Source organism: Stenella coeruleoalba, assembly GCF_951394435.1.
Source record: "Stenella coeruleoalba genome assembly, chromosome: 12".
NCBI lineage: Eukaryota > Metazoa > Chordata > Mammalia > Artiodactyla > Delphinidae > Stenella > Stenella coeruleoalba.
The window spans coordinates 90,266,840-90,288,124 of record NC_137158.1 but is presented as its reverse complement, the minus strand read 5'-3'; the positions used below and the strand labels follow the sequence as shown (position 1 = coordinate 90,288,124).

The window sequence follows — 21,285 nt, the reverse complement described above, 5'->3', positions numbered from 1 at the left end:
TCCTCTAAGGACTGTGAGATGGATTAAGGAAATGCATGAACAGCGCCTGGCACATGGTAAGCATGTTAGCTATTCTCAAACATGTAGAATGATAAAACAAACAAACAAAAAACACACCTGGTTTACAAATTCGATTATATTTTAATTCTGCTGCTACCATCTTATGCAGTATTTTTACATTGGTCACAAAGAGACTATAGGTAGTTGGACCCCAGAGTACCTCTCCTATGGCTCATTTAGGCATAATTACATGTTGTAATGCTTTCCTTTGTACTTCATATAATCAATGAGGTTGTGAGCTCCTTAAGGATAGGAAATGTTTTACAGAATTCTTCTATCCAGGCCAGTACCTGAATAAGTACAATACTTCTCTGTCCATAACCATCAAAGAAAATCCTTTGTTTAAGTATGGGGAAAGTTTTAATTAAAAAAGTACTTTTCAAAAATCTTCTCTGCTTCCAGAATTGCATGTATATATCAGACAGTCCATTCTATATTAGCCAGCTGCTTGTCTGCTTTTTTACATAACATTTTTAAATTGTAAAATATAATATTCATATACAGAAGTACATAAACCCATGGACAGATTAACAGACGGTATTAAATCAAGTAAAGACAACCAGTACTGCCAGCACCACGACCCGTCCCCAGCCACACAGGCCCTTCCTACTTACTGTGTACTCCTAAAGTATATAGTATGTATTCTTTTGCTCAACGTTAGAAGACTCATCCATGTTGATGTGCCTTCGCTCTAGCTGAAGTAGGTTAATTTTTTGCTGTGACACATCCCTCAGTTGCTTTATCCATCCTGCAGTTTATGGACATTTAGCTCATTTCTACTTTGGGGCCGTTAAGAACAATGTTTTATGAACATTCTTACACGTCTTTCTGGCCAGGGTACATACCTCTGCGTGACACTGCTGGGTCATGATGCGTGTGTATTTTCAACTATGCCGAGTAATGCCAATCCCTGTTCGAAATCTGGCTGTACCAATTTACGCTCCAATAGAGTCTTCGAGCTTCCGTTGCTCCATAGTTTTGCCAATTTCTTTGTAAGGTCAGACCTTAAAATTTTTATCCATCAAGAGTGATTTCGAATGTTTCCTTGGGAGAGAAAGCCTTTACCTCTCTGTCAGCTCTCTTGGAAGAGCGGGCGCCGGCTACTCACCGGAAGGTTACGGCGCTTGCCTCTAGGACCAATGACCGGCGTGAGACCGAGCGGCCGGAGGCAGCGCCGCGAAGCCGGAAGTGGCGCCATTTCCGGTAGGGGCCGCCATCTCGCCGTGAGACAGCAGGAGCGGAGCAGCGGGATGTTGTCCTCGGTAGCCGCGTACTCGGGCCCGGGGAGAGACCCGGCCATGGAGCCTCACAGCGCCCCGGGCCCTTTGCAGCTGCGCTTTTCGCCCTACGCTTTCAACGGAGGGTAAAGCCCGGAGAGCCGCCGCTTCCTCTTTCTCCCCCCATGTCCCTGCCTAAGGCTGTCGGCATGGCTACCCGGCTTTGCCCCGCCAGCCGCAGGCCTCCCTCTCCGTGGTTGCTCGGTTCGATCTTGTTCCTCAGGGCTTCACCGTACAGGCCGGTCACTGGGTCTCGATGTGGACGGGCAGGTTTGCGTGGACGGGAGGTAGAAATTGATATCTGGGCTCTGCTCTGGAAGAGGTTTAAAAATGGACCTAACCGTTCGTTACTATCTGAACGTGTTTCTCGCGCCAGCAGGCAAGGGGCAGGTTGAGCATCTGAGATGAAAGAGTTAGGATTGATTGGCCGTGTCGTTAGATGTAGTTGTGTCTGTAGCTAAATGAAACTACTTCATCATTTTCTGTTATTTTAAATAGCGGGTAGGATTAGTCGGCCAGACTTAGTTTCATAGATAAGCGTTTATTTTTAAGGGTTAGCGTTAAGTTAAGGAAAAAAAATACTCAGAAGGGGGACTTTGAATATTGTATTCTTGCGTGTTGCATTCAAGTTGTCTTTTTTTTTTAGTTACCATCTTTACCTTAAATAATACTTTTCCTTGATAGTACACTAAAAGAATCAGGGTTATGGAAAAACACTCTGTTGAGGACTCCTAACAATGAAGAGCTGTATATTTAAGCACTGGTTATAGTTTACCGACCAAACTTTGTACTTTAAAATATCCCCACCCAATTGGAACAAACAGATGGTCCTTTAAGGCAACCAGGTTAATTAATCAGGTCCTTATGGATTTGAAATTTTTTTTTTTTTTTTTTTTTTTTTTTTTTTTTTTGCGGTACACGGGCCTCTCACTGTTGTGGCCTCTCCCATTGCGGAGCACAGGCTCCGGATGCACAAGCTCAGGGGCCATGGCTCATGGGCCCAGCCACTCCGCGGCATGTGGGATCTTCCCGGACCGGGGCACGAACCCGTGTCCCCTGCATTGGCAGGCGGACTCTCAACCACTGCGCCGCCAGGGAAGCCCTGGATTTGAAATTTTAATGCAGATTTTCGCGGTATGTTGCAAACAGGATGGAAGGCTATGATTTTAGCCTTGTTTCTGCCACTAAAGAGCATTGTGGTCTTTGGGTACCCCTCAACTTCTTGAACCCAGATTTCCTTGTCTTTCTTAGCTACTCATATTTTGGCGAGGGGAGAATCAAAAGAGAAGCATTTTGTAAACTGAAAGCAGTTATCTTTTTTAATCCTTATGGTGACTGAGTGTTAGGTGGTATATGCCTCAATTTTACAAATGAGCCTGGGCCCTTAGAAGTTAATTTTTTTTTATTTATGGCTGTGTTGGGTCTTCGTTTCTGTGCGAGGGCTTTCTCTAGTTGTGGCGAGTGGGGGCCACTCTTCATTGCGGTGCGCGGGCCTCTCACTGTTGCGGCCTCTCTTGTTGCGGAGCACAGGCTCCAGACGCACAGGCTCAGTAGTTGTGGCTCAGGGGCCCAGTTGCTCCGCGGCATGTGGGATCTTCCCAGACCAGGGCTCGAACCCGTGTCCCCTGCATCGGCAGGCAGATTCTCAACCACTGCGCCACCAGGGAAGCGCAGAAGTTAAATTTTTTTAGGCACAGAGCTGGTGTGAAGTTGAGCCGCAGGATTTGAATCCATAGCTGTGTTGCCATGGAGTTCATGTGTGCTTTTACTATTGCACTTCTAAATATCTCCTGTGACAGCTAATGAAGTAGTTATACCACAAAATGCGTTAATAGACCCATTTCACGAGGCAGTTGCAGATTCTATGTAAGACTTACAAGGTATTCAGTGTTCATTACTCACTTTTTAACCTTTGTAATCCAGTTACTGCCCTAAAGTTAGTTGCTATGGCTTTTCTCATTATTGAATTACCTTTTCTCAGTCTTCGTTCTTTTTCTTTAATATTTATTCCTGCTGGCTCTTGGGCAGCCTTTGCTTCTACAAAATAAGACTTAGTCCTATGTCTTTCTCTATTCTCACTAAATGTGGTTAAACCCCAATTGATGAGCCTTCACATTTGTCACTGAGTAGTCTCACATGTTTCATTTATGGGAAGATATTCCCAGATCTGTTTCTCCAGTTCTACCTTTCATGAGCCCCTCGATTCTGGCTGCTTAAATTCAACTTTCCACCTGGATTTTCTGCTTTCACCATAACTTAAGATATTAAAACAAAAAGTAGGGCTTCCCTGGTGGCGCAGTGGTTGAGAGTCCGCCTGCCGATCGAGGGGACACGGGTTCGTGCCCCGGTCTGGGAGGATCCCACATGCCGCGGAGTGGCTGGGCCCGTGAGCCATGGCCACTGGGCCTGCGCTTCCGGAGCCCGTGCTCCACAACGGGAGAGGCCATGGCAGTGAGAGGCCCGCGTACCGCAAAAAAGAAAGCAAAAAGCAAACTAATTATTCCTCTCAATCACTTCTCATTTACACGGCTTATAATTAGGCCATCATGCTGCTTGTCAGAGTTTAAAATCTTGGATGTCAAAATTGGCTCTTCCAGCGTCTAACACATTTTGGTAGTTACAAAAACCTGTACAGTTCGTGTGTTTATGTTTTTTGGATATACCTGTTTCTTCCTGTTCACGTTGCTACCTTCCTACTGCATTAGTCTTATTGAAAGAGTTTCCATCCTAATTTCACATATAGTGTTATTGTCACAGTAGTCTTCTTAAAATTCCACTTTGCAAAAGGAACTTTTCTCATTCTGCTCGTATAACCTTTGATTCCTCACAAAAATTCCTAGATCTGTGCTTTTCCATGTGAGATTTTCTGCTGTTGGATCTGTCCATCACATAAGCCTTATGCCACTTCACTTGTATACACAAAAAGGGACCCCTGAATAAGTTGTTTGAATGTTTTATTTGAATTATACCAGTTTTCCTTTATTCAGTGTTCATGTTATGTGCAATACCATCCTTTTGTACTTCAGAGCTTTAGTGCCATCCCACCTCGGTAAGAATAGTGGCCTAAGTTTTCTGAGCGCTTATGTTCTGTGAGGCACAGTGCAGGTGTTTTATGTGGGTCATGTCTAATTCTCACAGCCACCCTTTAACACAGCAGCTGCTGATATCATCACCTTGAACTTGGATGATTTGTCCAAGGTCACAGAGCTGTTAAGTGGCAGGGGCGGGTTTCGGGTAACTCCAGAGCCCAGGTTCTCAGTGATCATACTCTGCTGCCTCATGCTTACGCCACAAGGATCATAGCTAACACTTTACTGGAGGACCAGTTATGTGTCAGGCACTGGTATGAGGGGTTAACAATTATTAACTCATTTAATCCTCTAACACCCAAATAAGGTAGCTCCTGTTATGATCTCTGATACGCATATGAGGACATTGAGGCCTTGAGAAGTTAAGCAACTTACCCACCATCTCATTACCTGCTAAGCAGGAGAGCCAGACTTAGAACCCAGACGGTCTGCTTTTAGGGCTCATGCTCTAGACCTCCACTAAACTGCTAGCATGAGCCACACAGCCACAAAGGGAAAAGTTTGTTCTTTGTTGGTCCATTTTCCAACAGATATTTGGGTGTCTTCCTGAGTGCAAGACATAATATAAAGACTTGGATATAAAGAAATGAAAAACATTAAGCCTTTGGACTTCCCTGGAGGTCCAGTGGTTAAGACTGTGCACTTTCAATGCAGGGGGCAGGGGTTCCATCTTAGTTCCCTGGTGAGGGAACTAAGATCCCACATGCCGCTTGGCGTGGCCAAAAAATAAAAAATACAAAAATAATTTTACGGGGGTGAGGGGGGTGGTGTGATGAATTGGGAGATTGGGATTGACATGTATACACTGATGTGTATAAAATGGTTGACTAATAAGAACCTGCTGTATAAAAAAATAAATTTAAAAAATAAACAGTGGGATAGGTTCTTAAAATGAGCAGATATATATATATTTATACATACGTGCTTATGACTTTTATGTGCAAGAGAATATAAATTTTTAAAAAACAGAAAAAAGAATAAATTTTTAAAAAGAAAAGAAAAACACTAATCCTCTCTTCTCTGAGCTCAGATAGCTTGTGTTGTAGCGCCACTATCTACACCTGACTGCCCTCCCACCCCCCGGCGGGCAGGGCCATGGCCTTTGGCTGTTTTATAGTATCGGTAGATGTTAATTTTTTGATGACGGTGATAATTTAGTGATTTGTTTCTGTTACCTTCTGCTAAGGAACCTTTGCTCTGATTGAGGCTTGTGTTTTTTACGAAGTACTTAATATTTTTTTCCCAGATGACTTGTAGCCCAGGGATCCTTTCCCCTTATCTTTCCTCTTCCATCTGAATCCTGCACTTGCTTACATCTAGTATATTTTATCCCACTATATGCTGTGGAGCATTCTCATTTTGGGAAAGGTGTTATTACCATCCAGAAGAATTCATTAATTTTCTCTTTTGTCTTTCTTTTCCCCTCAGTACTGTATTGGCAATTGCTGGAGAAGATTTTTCAATTGTTGCTTCTGACACCCGATTGAGTGAGGGGTTTTCAATTCACACACGGGACAGCCCCAAATGTTACAAATTGTAAGTAAATATTTCTAAGGACATATTCTCAGCATCTTGTGATGATTTAATACTGCAGGAGATTTAACTTCTAAATGACTTGTTTCATGAATTTTTTAATTGCCTGTTTGGAGCTTAGCTTGCATTTTTGTTAGGAAATTGTTTTCTAATAATTCAGTATGTAGTCTTCATGATATTTGCCATATCTAGGTACCAACAGTGTTTTTGGTAACTTAAATATTTTTTACTTCAACATCTTATGAAAAATTTCAAATATACGACAAAGGTAGGATAATTTTGTAGTGAACACTCATATACTATCACCTAGATCTTATCAGTATTTTATTATTATTACTTTATCATACATACTTTCATCCTTCTATGCATCCATTAATACGTTGAATTTTTTTCTAATCTGCACCTTAAAAAAGAAGATAACCTGAAACATTCAATTTAACCATATGGTAAGCAGTTGTAGCCATCGTTCACGGTTTTAATGGGGTGCTTATATTTTTTCTAAAACATAAGAAAATAAAGGCATGTGTACAGGGGAAGAAAGTCTGCGTAAGTTACCTAAATGCATCTTGCATGTTAGCAGTGGTTTGTATTTAACATTTTTAGACACAGTTAAAAGTGGTGGTTACGCCTACGTTAGTCCACGAGATGGTCTTAACCTTGAATTGTAGCAGGAGTGGACTGATGAGGTTCGGGTCCTTTGGGTGGGCCTTGCGGTGCTGCAGGGCATGAGCTAGCCCACATCTTAACCTAAAGAACAGTAAGCTTGTCTTCATCTTCCCAGTTCCCTTTCTGTCCACTTCCCTTTTGATACCCCTTTCTCTTCTCTGATTTGTACTGTACCCATGCTATAATTTTTTCTTCTAAGTTGTAACTTTTATAATTTGAAAGTAGTAACGTCATAAATAAAATTTAAATACGTAATTTTATATATATTATCCTTGTGCAAGATTCTGCTCATCTTTATAATGTTCTGTTTTAGTTTGTGTGCTGCCTAAGTGAATACCCATTTTTTTTTAATGAAATTCTTCAGGTATATAGAGACAGAACGTTAATGTGTTCCTGTCACGCATGTTTTGCACTAGACCATACATGCAGTTGAATTGCCTGCGTGCCTCTGATCCCATGCCCTTTGGGGCTGACCTAGAGCCAAGTCTGCCTCTTCCCCACCTGTTTGAGACTTACATTTCCTCTTTATTCTTTGCATAAAAACGCCTCTTCATTTATGTACCTGGATATTTGGCAAAAGCATTTTGAAGCTCAGATTTTGTCCTACCCTCTTGGTACTGTCAACTCTTCTTAGTAGTATAGGCAGTGAAGCCTTATGGTATACTGGGGGTCTTAGGCTCAGTGCAGTGAGGTTGGGTATAGGGGTGGATCAGGAAATGCTGGTGGTGCCCCTGGAGGTGCCAGTGGTCTCCCCAGCTGGACACGTATGTTTTGTATGAGTCATTCTTATATTTCTGAAAGGAAGGGTATCATGTGGCCTCTGCTGATCATCTCTTGATGAGATTGGTTTGTGTTTCCTTATACATGTCAAGACTTGGGAATTAATTTTTGAGACATAGATGTACCAAGATTTTACCAGTTTCCCTCTGGTGGGCATTTGGGTTGTTTTTGTTTGTTTTGTTTTGGAGAGCCATTAAAATAATACGTATACTTACACACAAGTGAACCCAGAGTATATCTTTGCAAACTTGCATAAGTATATTGACTGGATGAATTTCTGGCAGTGGAATTATTGAGTGAGAATGGTGTGCATTTAAATTTCTACTAGATACTGTCAAACGAGCCTTCTAAAAACTTGCATCAGTGTATCCTCTTTGCCAGTATCTGAGAGTACACATTTCCCACAACATCACCAGCATTAGGCATTATTAGTCTAATAGATTGAAATCATCTCTTATTTAGATTTGAATTTCTGATTGGCATGGAGGTTCTTTTATATGTTTATGGTGACTTGTGTCTCTTTTTATGTGACTTTCATATAAGTTACCCATCTTTCCATTGTGTTTTTTTTTAATTGAGGTATAATTGACATATAATAGTTTCAGGTATACAACATAATGATTCTGTATTTGTATATATTGCAAAATGATCACAATTAGTCTGGTTAATATCTGTTACCACACATAGTTACGACATTTGTTTCCCTGTGGTGAGAACTTGTAAGATCTACTCTCTTAGCAACTTTCAAATACGCAACACAGGCTTATGAACTGTAGTCACCATGCTGTGTATTACATCCCCATGAGCCATTGTGCTGTTAATGCTTTTCGTATTTTTAGGAACCCTTTGTAGAATAAGGAAATTAAAATTAGACTTTGGTTGTATGTACTACAAATACATTTCCTTAGTTCTTTTTTTTTTTCTTTTTGGCTATGCCGAGTGGCTTATGGGATCTCAGTTCCCCGACCAGGGATTGAACCTGGGCAACGGCGCTCTTGGTTCTTTTTTAAAACTTTGTTCATTGTATTTTTATAGAAGTTTTAATTTTTTATGTAATAAAATTTGTAAAGCTTTTTCTGTGTGAACATTGGGTTGTATCATATGTAAATTGGCTTGAGTTGTGAGCTAAACTAGCTGCTCACAACTCAACCTAAGGTTGTAAAAAAATTCAGTCATATTTTCCTTAGTCCATTCGTAGTTTCATTTATTTTGAGTGAGATGTTGGGATACAGGACCTCCCAACCCCCCCGCCTCCCCCCAAAAAGAGCTAACTAAATAGTTGTCCCATTACCATTTGGTGAATAATGGGAATGGGAGTTTTCAGTTTAAAATTACCCAAGACATGTCTTCCTCTACTGTCAAACCAACTTAGTTTCCTGAAATGTGGTTTTTTTTTACAGAACAGACAAAACAGTCATTGGATGTAGCGGTTTTCATGGAGACTGTCTTACCCTGACAAAGATTATTGAAGCAAGACTAAAGGTAAATGCCTTTGTATATGTCTGCACTATTGAAAACTAATAACAGTCCTTTAGGTTCTTTTAAGCATATACATCATGACTTGCTCAGAATAGCTGCAGAAGAGCTAGACGTCTAGCAGGTGAAACTAACCTATCCTGGAAATGACATGATAGTGTTAATGCAGCATCATCAAAGTAGCACAATGTGAAACTACAGCAAGTTCCTTTTGTTAAAATATATGTACGGTATAAAGTAAAGGATTCTCTACGTTTTTTGAGGCAGACTGGGAGGGGTTTCTTCTGAAGACACTCCTCCCTCAGAAATGAAACAAATCAATTTCTGCAGAGGAGGCAAGCTTTTAGACCGAAGCTTGGTCTGGAGCACCGCCAGCTGACATGCTCTCTATATAGCACTGCACTGTTAGCAAGAGCAGGAGAAGAAGGAACAAACCAGCTGTTTGGACCAGAGGCACAACCTGCGCCATTGTTACCTGCCCCTCAACAGGCTTTAGTTGATAGCTAGCTGAGGAAGGAGATTTGATGCAAGGTGGATGAGGGTGGAAGAGACGAAAAGGGTGGTATTCGGAAGAAGTAAGAGAACGAGACAGACTAACCTGTTTTACAGTTTTTAAAGGGCTGACATTGCCTGCATGTCTTTTGTGGAAGCTGGGGAGGCATAAAGAACAAAGGAATGCTGACTTGATGAAAGCAGAGGGCCGTCTGGATTTTGATCATCGCCTGTGCGTATTAGCAGTGTTTGCTGCTAGTAGTTTCAGGGAGAATAGGATAGGTGTAATTTGGACTGTGCTAAAATGGATTTTATCTGTAATAATAACCAGTAACTACTCTCTTCTTAGTTGATAACAGTATAGGGTTGGAGTAGGATTCTCAATCACCATATGTCAACATTCAGAAGTGTAGCTCTGTTTCTTAATCAGTTACAGCCTGCTGACATTTTTTAAACTGCTGATATTTACAGTGTCAATATTATATGCTGTTAATATTCTTATTTAATTTTGTAGGCTACGTGTCGTAATTTTTAATTTAGTAGTTGGTTAAGTCCAGCTGGTACATGAAAAAGTGAGCCGGGTTGGTCGCATTCTGTTTTGCCTATTTGTGATAACCCTTAAGATTATGTGTGATGTCACTGGAGTATGTAATGAATTTGTTTAACTGATACTTGCTCTTTGAATGTGTAGAAATGATTTCATTTACTATTTATCAATTGTTAACATTTATTTAAAATCTATTTATATTGAAAGCTTTAGTGACTTATATTTATTGATGTATTTGTATGATTCCTAATGCATATTTTATAAATGGCACTTAGAGGACAAAAATAAACATGACATGGAGAGTTGTTAATAAAATAAAACAAGCAACAGTGAGTTCAACTCAGTGTACAGTCCTTGAAATTTTTCTTTCATATATTATTGTGTAAATGGTGAGGTGAATAAATGTTGGTGCTCGGTTTTGAAATGAAGAATTTTCTTTATAACCGTGGAAAAAATGTTTCTGTACACTGATTTATCCAAGTAGCTCATTTCTCATCTTTCTTCAGTATTTGTCATTGTTTGATTTTATAGTACTTCTTAGGTGTCTCTTTAGAGGTGTTTGCTATGTAGCTGACAAACTGGTGAACTTAAATTTCTTTTATTGGATAATTTGGGATTCCTAAGGATGTAGTAAATCTGAGATTGGCAGTCACTGTATAAGATGCTGTTTGGGATACTTTTGTTCTCCATGGTAGATGCTCTAAGGGTCAAGACCACTGCACTGTATTCACACACAGTAAGGGCGCTGCCCTCGCACCTCACAGGTACCTACTCTGCAAAGAGACGGACTTACGTCTGAGTCTGATCAGGAGTTAGCATAGCAGATATCTTCAGCTTTATGAGCCATTTGGTTTCTGTGGCAACTGTTCAACTCTGCCCTTGTGCAAAAGCAGACAGACAATGTGTAATGAATGAACGAGACTGTGTTCCGATAAAACTTTATAGAAACAAGTGGTGGTCTGAATTTGGCCCATGGACTTTCCTGACCACTGTCTGTTTGCAGAGTGGAGAGCTGGATTTGGGACATCCTCTCCAGGTCGCCTCATATGCTCTGTTTGTATATATTTGCTCTTGAGTTAGCAGTGCCTGGGATAAGGATGGCATGGAAAGTAGTCTTTAAACCAGAGAGCTGAGGGCAAACTTAGCATTCTTTCCGATAGAAGTGTTTGTAGCCCCCAAAAATGATAGGACATAATAAAGTATTTTATTTTAGTAGTATTGTGTTGTTTGATCATGAAAGAAACAGGTATCCTTTCCCATTTCACCAAGATAGGCTTTCATTCTTTTCAATTTACTGTTCATTGTTCTAGTCTTTAATATATTCTGCCTCTACATGCCTGTTATTTTTGTTAATAATTGCAGATGTACAAACATTCCAATAATAAGGCCATGACGACAGGGGCGATTGCTGCAATGCTGTCTACAATCCTGTATTCTAGGCGCTTTTTCCCCTACTATGTGTACAACATCATCGGGGGACTCGATGAAGAAGGTAGGATGTTTTCTTTCTGGGTGATGAATGGGGTGGCATTTCTTAGATGTGTGTGTGTTTCAAACCAGAGTTGAAAAGAACCGGATACCCTCTTGAGCAACTTCATTTTCTCATAATTAAAGCAGTGAAGAAACTGAAGCTAGGGCTTCCCTGGTGGCGCAGTGGTTGAGAGTCCACCTGCCGATGCAGGGGACACGGGTCATGCCCCGGTCCGGGAAGATCCCACATGCTGCAGAGCGGCTGGGCCCGTGAGCCATGGCCGCTGAGCCTGCACGTCCGGAGCCTGTGCTCCGCAACGGGAGAGGCCACAACAGGGAGAGGCCTGCGTACCGCCAAAAAAAAAAAAGGAAAGAAAGAAAGAAACTGAAGCTAAAAGGGAAATCAATGATTATCCAGAGACACACAGCAAGTGGTGTATTAAGTGAATGTTGGGCAGTCAGTTGTTTCACTATTTTCTCAAGATCTTGCATGAATTTGATAGTATATTTAGCATTTTAATCTTACAGAAAGAAACCTGACTTGGAGAAGCTTGACCTAGGTATGATTCTAAGTAAGACAAACGTACTTCAAAAGGTTTTTATGAAAGTAATGTGTTAAAGAAGTGCATTTCCACCAGTATTTTTGGATAATTTTTAAAATCCCTCTTGGATTTTCTGTCAGAGTCATACCAGGAGGGCCAGTGAAAATCAGCATTGTTACTTGACATTTCCATGCTGTTTTTGATCCAAAGCATGGATCAAAGGGCAGCAGTGTTTTTCACCAGGTCTGATTTGAATTGACTTTTAGTTGCTTCCAGAAATCAAATACAGTTTCCCAGGACAGATCTGTGCTGCCTTTTAGAGTAGTCCAGTGTAAAGAAGTTACAGGAATGTCTTGGGTATCATTGAAACAGTCTATCTTTCTGAGAGGGAAGGTTTCTGGGTAGGATGGAGTCAGGTTCTTCTTATCTCCTCTCGTTTTTACTCCTGTCCGTTCCTGTTCCATGGGTTTTTTCTTTGTTCTCCCTCGCTCTCTCTCTCACCTCTGCCCCTGTATGTGACCTCTGGGAGCATTCTGATCATTTTACCTACCATGGTTTATACGTAGACAAATTAGGTTGACACAGTTTTTTCAGGCTTTCAAACTTGCTTGAAAACTAAGAGAAAATATAAAGCACAGAAATGTTACATAGAAATTAATTACACTTAACCTGGGTAATTAAATTCTAGCCACAGGTTAGCTTGCCTTACCCAGCATGCTGGACACTTCTGGTGCCTTTTTTGACTTCAGTTATGTCTGACTTGAATGTCAGGTTAATAAATTCAGATTTTAGCAATGTTAATAATAGCTACCATTGAATTTCAGCAGGCCAGACAATGTCCTTTGAGTTTTTCTGAGCATCAGACTGATTGGAGAAACATCGTGTGTGCTGAGCTCGTGTGTGGGCAGAGCTAAGGCTCGGATCTGCTTGACTTCACAGCCCTCTTCTTTGATTTCCAGATTACACTCGCTTGCTTTGGTGGTATTCTCAGGCATTTCTAACCTTTTTTTCCCCCCTCTAATCTTGTCTGGTTTGATTTGGTTTTATTCCTTAGAGGAATTTGTGTGTGTAGTAAAGCAGTCCTTTGCCGCCTTTTTCTGTTTCCCAGGACAGCCTTCAGCTCTCTCACCCGTGCTTTCCTCTTTCTTGGTTTATTTCCTTGTTTGGTGGTGTGCATCTCTAGAGAAATTTCTGAAGAAAGGAATCAGGAGACCTTTTTGAGTCCTTGTTTTTTGAGTCTTTTCTTTATCCTGGTGTTCTGAAAGGTTCCAGCGAGGCTCCTCGCCCAGAGTCTTGGCTCATTTATTTTGTCTCCTCTACTGTTCTCCTCCTCTCCCAACCCTGCCTCCTCCACAGCCACCTGGGTTATGATCCATAGTTCCTCATTTTTTCCCCTGCATGTTGTCCACCTGTTTATTTTTTTGTTCTGCTCTGAAAATTTCCTCAACTTCAATGCCTCATTCTTTACTGAGCTTTCTATTTTTGCCATCATTAATTTCCAAGAGCTTTTTCTTCTTTGTTAGCTCCTTTATTTTTATTTTAAGTGTCCTGTTACTGCTAGATTTTTTTTGTACTTCTTTGAAGTTTTCTTGTGTTCTCTGCATTTTCTCCAGCTGCTTTTTTTTTTTTTTTTTTGCGGTACGCGGGCCTCTCACTGCTGTGGCCTCTCCCGTTGCGGAGCACAGGCTCCGGACGCGCAGGCTCAGCAGCCATGGCTCACGGGCCCAGCCGCTCCGCGGCGTGTGGGATCTTCCCAGACCGGGGCACGAACCCATGTCCCCTGCATCGGCAGGCGGACTCTCAACCACTGTGCCACCAGAGAAGCCCCAATTGCTTTTTTTTAATGCATTATTTGATAAGTTTGGAATATGTATACACCCACTGAGACAATTTATTCCTTTTTTAAATTTTTATTTATTTATTTTTATTTTTGGCTGCATTGGGTCTTCGCTGCTGAGCGTGGGCTTTCTCTAGTTGCGGCGAGCGGGGCCCTGCTCTTTTTTTTTTTTTTTTGGAGGCCTGCTCTTCATTGTGGTGCGTGGGCTTCTTGTTGTGGCTTCTCTTGTTGTGGAGCACGAGCTCTAGGCATGCAGGCTTCAGTAGCTGTAGCACTCGGGCTCAGTAGTTGTGGCTCGCGGGCTCTAGAGCGCAGGCTCAGTAGTGGTGGCGCACGGGTTTAGTTGCTCCACGGCGTGTGGGAAGAAATCTTCCCGGGCCAGGGATTGAACCCCTGTACCCTTCATTGGCAGGCAGATTCTTTACTGTGCCACCAGGGAAGCCCTCAGATTGCTTTCTTCATCTTGTTTATTTTTGGCTGCTGCCTTCTACATTGGAGACTTCCTTCAAATTTCTTTTGAATTTTGGCCGTCCATTTGTGCTGAAGATTGATAATCAAAATCTGGTCATAAAGGTCTGCACTGAAGGAGCACATCAGCTCTCCATTTAACACTTCTGTTTTTGTACCTGCCTTTCACCCTGTCTATGGTAAGGCCTGGTGCCTCCAAGTCCAGAGCCTCTGCTGAAGTTTTGAGACTTTTTTTTTTTTTTTTTTTGGCTGCGTTGGGTCTTTGTTGTTGTGCGCAGGCTTTCTCTAGTTGCGGCGAGCGGGGGCTACTCTTGGTTGCGGTGTGCGGGCTTCTCATTGCGTTGTCTTCTCTTGTGGCGGAGCATGGGCTGTAGGTGCGTGGGCTTCAGTAGCTGTGGCTTGTGGGCTCTAGAGCGCAGGCTCAGTAGTTGTGGCGCACGGGCTTAGCTGCTCCACGGCATGTGGGATCTTCCCGGACCAGGGATCGAACCCATGTCCCCTGCATTGGCAGGCGGATTCTTAACCACTGAGCCACCAGGGAAGTCCCTGTTTTGAGATTTTATTTCCTGTCTTCTGTGTTGGTGGAAGTGGGGCTCTGTTCCTATGGAGACCCTCAGGACACTGGGTCAACAGCTGACTCTAGCACACAGTCGACAGCTATCTACTTTGACCTCTGTGCCCTTACCTCTCCAGCTGCAATCATGCCCTCTTGTAAAAAATTTTCCCCAAGTTAATGAGGGCTTTAGTTTTTCTGTAATGAAAACAATAATGCTTACAGAAGTCAAATAGTACTGGAAGATACAAAGATAAAAGTAGTAATCCCCCAACGCCTGTCCCTAGAGATAATTGCTATTCAACTTATAGCGAACATGCTCTTAGACATCTTGGTGTGCGTACGTGCTTGTACACTACATAAGTAGGATGTAGTTTATACGTGTTTCTGGGACTGTCCAGCGGATGTATTATCACTGAGGTAGCTTGATGCTGGTGGATGAGGGCGTGCATACTGATTCCAGGCTGACATGGGCTAGGGCGGCACCATAGTTTCCCCACCAGTCCTCTGAGGATTATTTAGGTTGCTTCCAGTTTTCTTAATATAAACAATATGGCAACTCCTGTACATACAATTTTGTGTATTTCTCCGACCCAGCTTATCTCCCTGGAAAAAATTCCTAGAAGTCGAGCTTCTGGGTCAGAGAATATCTATATGTTTGCATCCTGCTGACACCATGGGCGTGCCCTTCAGAAACAGTCCTCCTGCACTCCACCAGCAGGGGTGTGAGTACCTTCTTTTGTTTTGGGTTTTTTTGGTTCTGTTTTTGCATCCTAACCAGTCTCAGAATTTTGACACATTCTAGGTCTTTGCCTAGTAAATACTTTGTTGTTTTAATTTATATGTATTTTTTGTTTATAGAGGTTGGGTGTCTTCGTGTTTATTGCCCTTTGCATTTCTTTGGAGACTGACCCGTGTGTTAATCTTTGCTTATTCCCTTATTCGCAGGTCAGTCTTTTCTTACTGATTTATAAGAACAACTGTGTTAACCCTGTGTAACGTGTGTGGCAGATGCCGTGCACGAGCGTTCTTGGTCTCTGACCTTTTGGGATGTGTCTTGAGCTATACAGAAGTTCCTGACTTTCATACAAATCTGTCAGTCTTTTCTTTATGGTATTGAGTGTCTTAACTTTGTTAGAAACGCCTTCCCCATCAAAGGTTTACCTGTGTTTTTTTCTAGGACTTGTCTGGTTTTATTTTATTTTTTACTTTGAAATCATCGCACTTTTTAAGAATTATTTTGATGAGGGAAATCACTTTATACTTACAGCCAAGATTCAGGCCTTCTGCACTCATGTTACAGGTGTCTCTTGCTTTTTCTAAGGGAGTCTTTGAAGCTGTGGTCTTGGGTATATTCTACTCTTTTGTTTTCCTCAAAGCTGTGTGTGTGGTTTTCTGAGATTGGTTTACCCTTGGGTAAATCTTTTGAGCCTCATTTTACTTGTGGCCTATTGGCCTCATGAGCGATACAGTTGTTCTTTTGGCTTTATACCTCATAGCGCTTCTTTATGTGTTGAAGTTAGTGGCCTTGCTTGCTGTGACCTTGTTTCTTGTTGTAAGCCTGCTCCCAGCAGAGCACTTCTCCAGGTTCTTTCAGGTGCTGCCTCCTCAGCCGGGTTAGGGTTAGGGTTAGGGTTATATCTCCGTAATTCTGCGGTGGGAAAAATACACACAGCTAATGTTGGCCGTTGTCCATGGTAGTAAGAAGATTGTCCTTATCTCACATCTCCCAGGGTAACTACTGGAGTGTTTCAGTTATGGCATAATGTGTTTTAAAAATCAGTTGTGTCACTTTTAAGTCATACCTTATAAATGATCCGTGATTTCTCACACTTAGAACACAGTTGTTTTAAAAGGCCTTTTTAAAAATTAGTGACATGTATTCTTTGTAATAAACTCAATACCAGAGCATATAAAGTGATTCCCTTCTTTTCTTGTCTGTAATCCCACAAAGATGAATAACTACAGTTTACTTATTAATCTTTCCATATGTTTTTGTGTGTATATGTAAATGTGTGTACAGTTTACTTAATGCCTTTAAACAAAAATAGGACTGTACTCTACATAGCACAGAGCTCCTTATTTTACATTGTCCCATGGATGTGTCCCACAGACCTGTCCTCCTCTTCCTAGTCTGCACATGGCTATGTTGACATATACCATTTTCTGCTAATGGAGTTGGTTGCTTGTAAATTTTTGCTCTGTAAGAGATACAGAAATGATCTTGTACATATTGCTTTGTGTGTTTATGTAAGCATTACTTGTAGGTAAATCTTAATTCTGTAAGTGAAATTATTATTGGGTCATAGGGTACGTACTTTTTCTCTAGTTGCGGCGAGCGGGGGCTACTCTTTGTTGTGGTGCGCGGGCTTCTCATTGCAGTGGCTTCTCTTGTGGCGGAGCACGGGCTCTAGGCACGTGGGCTTCAGTAATTGTGGCTCGCAGGCTCCAGTAATTGTGGCTCGCAGGCTCTAGTGCGCAGGCTCAGTAGTTGTGGCACTCAGGCTTAGTTGCTCTGCGGCATGTGGGATCTTGCTGGAGCAGGGATTGAACCCATGTCCCCTGCATTGGCAGGCAGATTCTTAACCATTGCGCCAGAGAATTCCAGGGAAGTCCCTGGAATTTCTTCTTAATTAAATTGATTTTTTTATGGTGCTGATGCTAAAGAGTGTGCTTACTATTAGTTTAAAAGTACACAGTAAATTTTTCATGCTTCTCACATTTAGCACCAGGAAAATCTTACACTTGTGTCTACACTGCAACTACACCAGTTAGATTTTTAGGAATGTTGTGAGGAGTTTGGTGCAGAACTTAGAGCAGGACCTGTGATTGTTAACTAGTGAACCTGTGAGACCACATACATAGTGGGAGCCACGGCGTGGTAATCGGTGATGGTAGCTTGGAAGAGAGCATGACGCTCCTGGGGGCAAACGCCTTAGTGGACAGGAGTGGGCAGGTGGGCCTCCGATTGCATTCTGAGGGGAGGGGAGGGGAAAGGCAGACTGCACTTCTTCTGAAATTTTAGCCAAGTTGATAGTCCATTTTGTATCACATTTTGAGTAGATTTATTTTACCACGATTTGGGAATGTGGTCAAGATGCATCCTTATGGAGACTGTTTTCTTCTTTAAGGGAAGGGAGCTGTGTACAGCTTTGATCCGGTGGGTTCCTACCAGAGAGACTCCTTCAAGGCTGGAGGCTCAGCCAGTGCCATGCTGCAGCCCCTGCTTGACAACCAGGTAATAAGACTGCGTCCAGGGGGCGGTGGCATTAACACAAAGTGCCTCCCCTGCATTCTCTTCACCAGCTTGGGGGAGTGCGGAAGTCAGCGCTTTCTTGTAGTTCGCTGCTGAGTTTGCTGGGCTGATTTGCCCCACCCAGCCTTCTTGTCTCTGTTCCACTGGTTCTCCTGCCGCCCCTCCCTTGCACGGCTCCAGCTTCTTCCCTGTTCTCACGGCTTGGAAGGCGCTTCTGTCTACAGTGGTTGGTCCATGTTTTTGGTTCTCCTCCTGCCATTTTTACCTGCAGTCATGAAAATGCATTTCTGCCCCAGTCTCACCGTTTCTGTGTCACCTCGTTTTGTATTCTAATTTCCAAGTATACGTTTAACTTGCCCCCTCTTCTGTCACTGCTGGCTGCATTCAGGCTTGCGTGGCATCTTGCCTGGGTCATTGTGTTTATTTCCAACATCCTTTTTGCCTCCAAGCTTACTTCCCTACTTCATCCTCCTTGCTTGTCTAAAATTCGTTACGTAGTATGTAGTTACTTCTGCTTGTTGCTTATCTGCCTCATCTCCTGTCACTCCATATTCCACTCAGATCTTGAAGTGATGTGCCTTCCCATCTCCATCCCTTTGGAGATGCCACAGCCTCCATCTGCAATGTTACTCCATCCTTGAACTCGTTTATCCTTTAGCACTCCTCTACTTAGATGTATTTTCTGCTGAAGCCTTTCTTTTCTTCTCCCAGGAGATTTAGTTAGGACAGCTTGGGGCGCTCCTGGCTCTATTTTCTTCTTAGTTTCAGTAGATTCTGTAACGATAGTTTGCTTACATATGTTCACGCCTCTGCTGTGTGCTTCTCAAGAGCAGGGCCTTTGTCTCAGTGGATATTGGTCAGGTGTTAGGTATGTGTAATTCAGCCAGGTCTGGAAATATTTCAGTTGAGGGACATTTGACGTTTGTGTGATGTACTCATGTTGAACCCTGAGACGTGTGAAAGCTTTGGGGGAGGCTGGACTGCCTTTGTATGGTCACATGATGCCTCATCCAAGGTTTCTGTCCCACCAGGTTGGTTTTAAGAACATGCAGAATGTGGAGCATGTCCCACTGTCCTTGGACAGAGCCATGCGGCTTGTGAAAGATGTCTTCATTTCTGCTGCCGAGAGGGACGTGTACACTGGGGACGCACTGAGGATCTGCATCGTGACCAAGGAGGGCATCAGGGAGGAGACTGTGCCTCTGCGGAAGGACTGAGTTCTGTGCCGTTGTCCTTGATTAGTTCAAAACTGGTTAAGTTTGTACCTTGGAACTGTTGGACTGATCTGTTTTATTAAAGAATAAAACCCTGAGCACTTATTTTGTTATGACTTGTTTTCTTCCAGGACAGAACTAGGAAGTAGGGTTTCTTTTTCCTTTCGTTTTCTTCATTCTTCCTGTATTTTTCTGTCATCCAGAGCTATTTTTGTATTTTAAGGATACAAAATCTTTTAGCTTTCATCCATCTGGGAAAGTTCACCGTTTTGATCAGCTTATCGTCTTATGGTAGGTCAGCCCATCTTATGGAGAGTGTTTGGAATTTATTTAGTCCACCCAGCTTGCCTTGAAGGGCAGATTACCTTTAAACCACCTCAATTTTATTACGACATTAATGGATATAAATAGAATATGTTAAGATTTATCATCCCTGGGATTGTTAAACAGTCTGGAATGGCTGTTTTGGAGGAAAATCTTTAAATCAACCAGAGTAGAAGAAAACTGTAAAAGCAAATAGCCCTTTAAACGGGCTTTAGCCAGAAATCTGGAATAATTTGTATAAACACTTTGGAAATGTTAAAATTGATACCTAAATTTCGATAGAGTGTTTGCTTTAGAGCTAATGTTAAGTGCACTTTGGCTCCATCAAATGGGATGGAGTCAACATTGGATGTGGGAGTAATTTTCTTGATGTCGAACAAGTCAAATTCTGTGCTACGTAGGGGTGTGATTTGCCTCGCGGCCAATTCTACCGTTGGCCTCCCGTGAGGAATTTAAATGATCAAAACCCCGTAGAGGATGCGAGGATGCGTATTTTAAAATTTGCTCGAGAAGCATTTGTTGAATACTCTGTCGCAGGCACCAAGGATGCAGTGGTGGCATCTCACTCATTTCTCTTAAAACATCCCAACAACTGGAAACTAGACTGTCCCATCCAGAGTGCACATTCGTCGTCTTTATTATACCAGTTGCCCGGAGACACGGAATCGGGAGGATACAGACGGAGATTTATTATTGGTAACTGACTCACATGGCTGTGGAGGCTGAGGCGTCCCATTTCCTGTGGTCTGCAGCCTTGAGACCCAGGAGAGGGGTGGGGCGTGGGTTCCAGTTCGAGTCTGAAGGCCTGAGACCAGGAGAGCCGACGGGGTGAGATCCTGTCCCCCAGGACGAGGGAAGGTGGCAGTCCCAGCTCAACAGGGAGCGAGAATGATTGGGTGATGCCCACCCAAACTGGGGAGGGCAACAACCTCCTCACCCAGAAACCCTCACAGACGCCCGGAAATAATATTTAGCCAAATATCTCGGTACCCTGTCATCCAGTCAAGTCGACATTAAATTAACGATTATATAAGCTACAGGTGTATTTTACTTCTCATTTCAAAGGATTTTCTGTTGATTTGGGGTTCAGTTTTTCACCACTTAAAGTTATGTATATCGTGCCTAAAATGTTTCTATAAGGTCCTCACCTCCTGAGGTGTCTAGGACCATTTTTCCCCCACCCTCAGGTGCAAATTATTTTAGCATAATATTCCTCTAGACCGTGAACGTGGTCTCATCTGAAGGCCTTGTCCAGAATGTGCTAGATATGGACCCTTCTGGAGCTCCCTCTGACTGCAGTTGCTTGAGTGGCTTTTGTAGGTCATTCAGTCACAAGTGCTCACCTTAAAAAGGCAACCTTTTAGCACTTGGATAGATCGGAGGTGCCGGCCTTTGAGGTCCTGGTTGGAAAGCTGCCATTACGTTGTGACTTTGCTTTACAGATGAGTTGCATTCCCGCCTGTAGCACAGAATTGAAAGAATCTGCTAATATTAGAAATTGTTGGGGGAAAGGAGTGCTTCCTCTTTGGAGGTATTAGCCATGGCTTTGATTTACACACACACTGAATTGGAATGCTGTGTGGATGTTTGTTTTTTCTTTAATTATCGGAGCAGAAATGCTTTTTTGCAGTCTGCTCGACAGGGCTGCCCAATTGGGGTAGCGCTGGCTCAGAGCTGAGCCTGTGACGGGCAGGGGCTACT

At 42.5% G+C, this 21,285-nt stretch overlaps 1 protein-coding gene across 1 annotated transcript; it reads left to right on the top strand.

Moving 5' to 3' along the window:
- Positions 1-1,271: 1,271 nt before the first annotated feature.
- Positions 1,272-19,384, top strand: PSMB1 (proteasome 20S subunit beta 1). The gene is made up of 6 exons (XM_079938652.1): positions 1,272-1,423; positions 5,855-5,962; positions 8,806-8,887; positions 11,283-11,412; positions 17,922-18,028; positions 19,078-19,384. Exons 1-6 carry the CDS (start codon positions 1,311-1,313, stop codon positions 19,261-19,263), a joined length of 726 nt encoding a protein of 241 aa, XP_079794778.1. The 5' UTR covers positions 1,272-1,310; the 3' UTR covers positions 19,264-19,384.
- Positions 19,385-21,285: the final 1,901 nt, after the last annotated feature.

What these genes read in the sequence shown, in the direction of transcription:
- PSMB1 (XM_079938652.1), top strand. Translation starts at nt 1,311, where the DNA reads ATGTTGTCCTCGGTAGCCGCGTACTCGGGCCCGGGGAGAGACCCGGCC. An exon ending in CCCTACGCTTTCAACGGAGG is followed by an intron (nt 1,424 to 5,854) that starts GTAAAGCCCGGA and finishes TTTTCCCCTCAG; the next exon opens with TACTGTATTGGCAATTGCTG. An exon ending in AGCCCCAAATGTTACAAATT is followed by an intron (nt 5,963 to 8,805) that starts GTAAGTAAATAT and finishes TTTTTTTTACAG; the next exon opens with AACAGACAAAACAGTCATTG.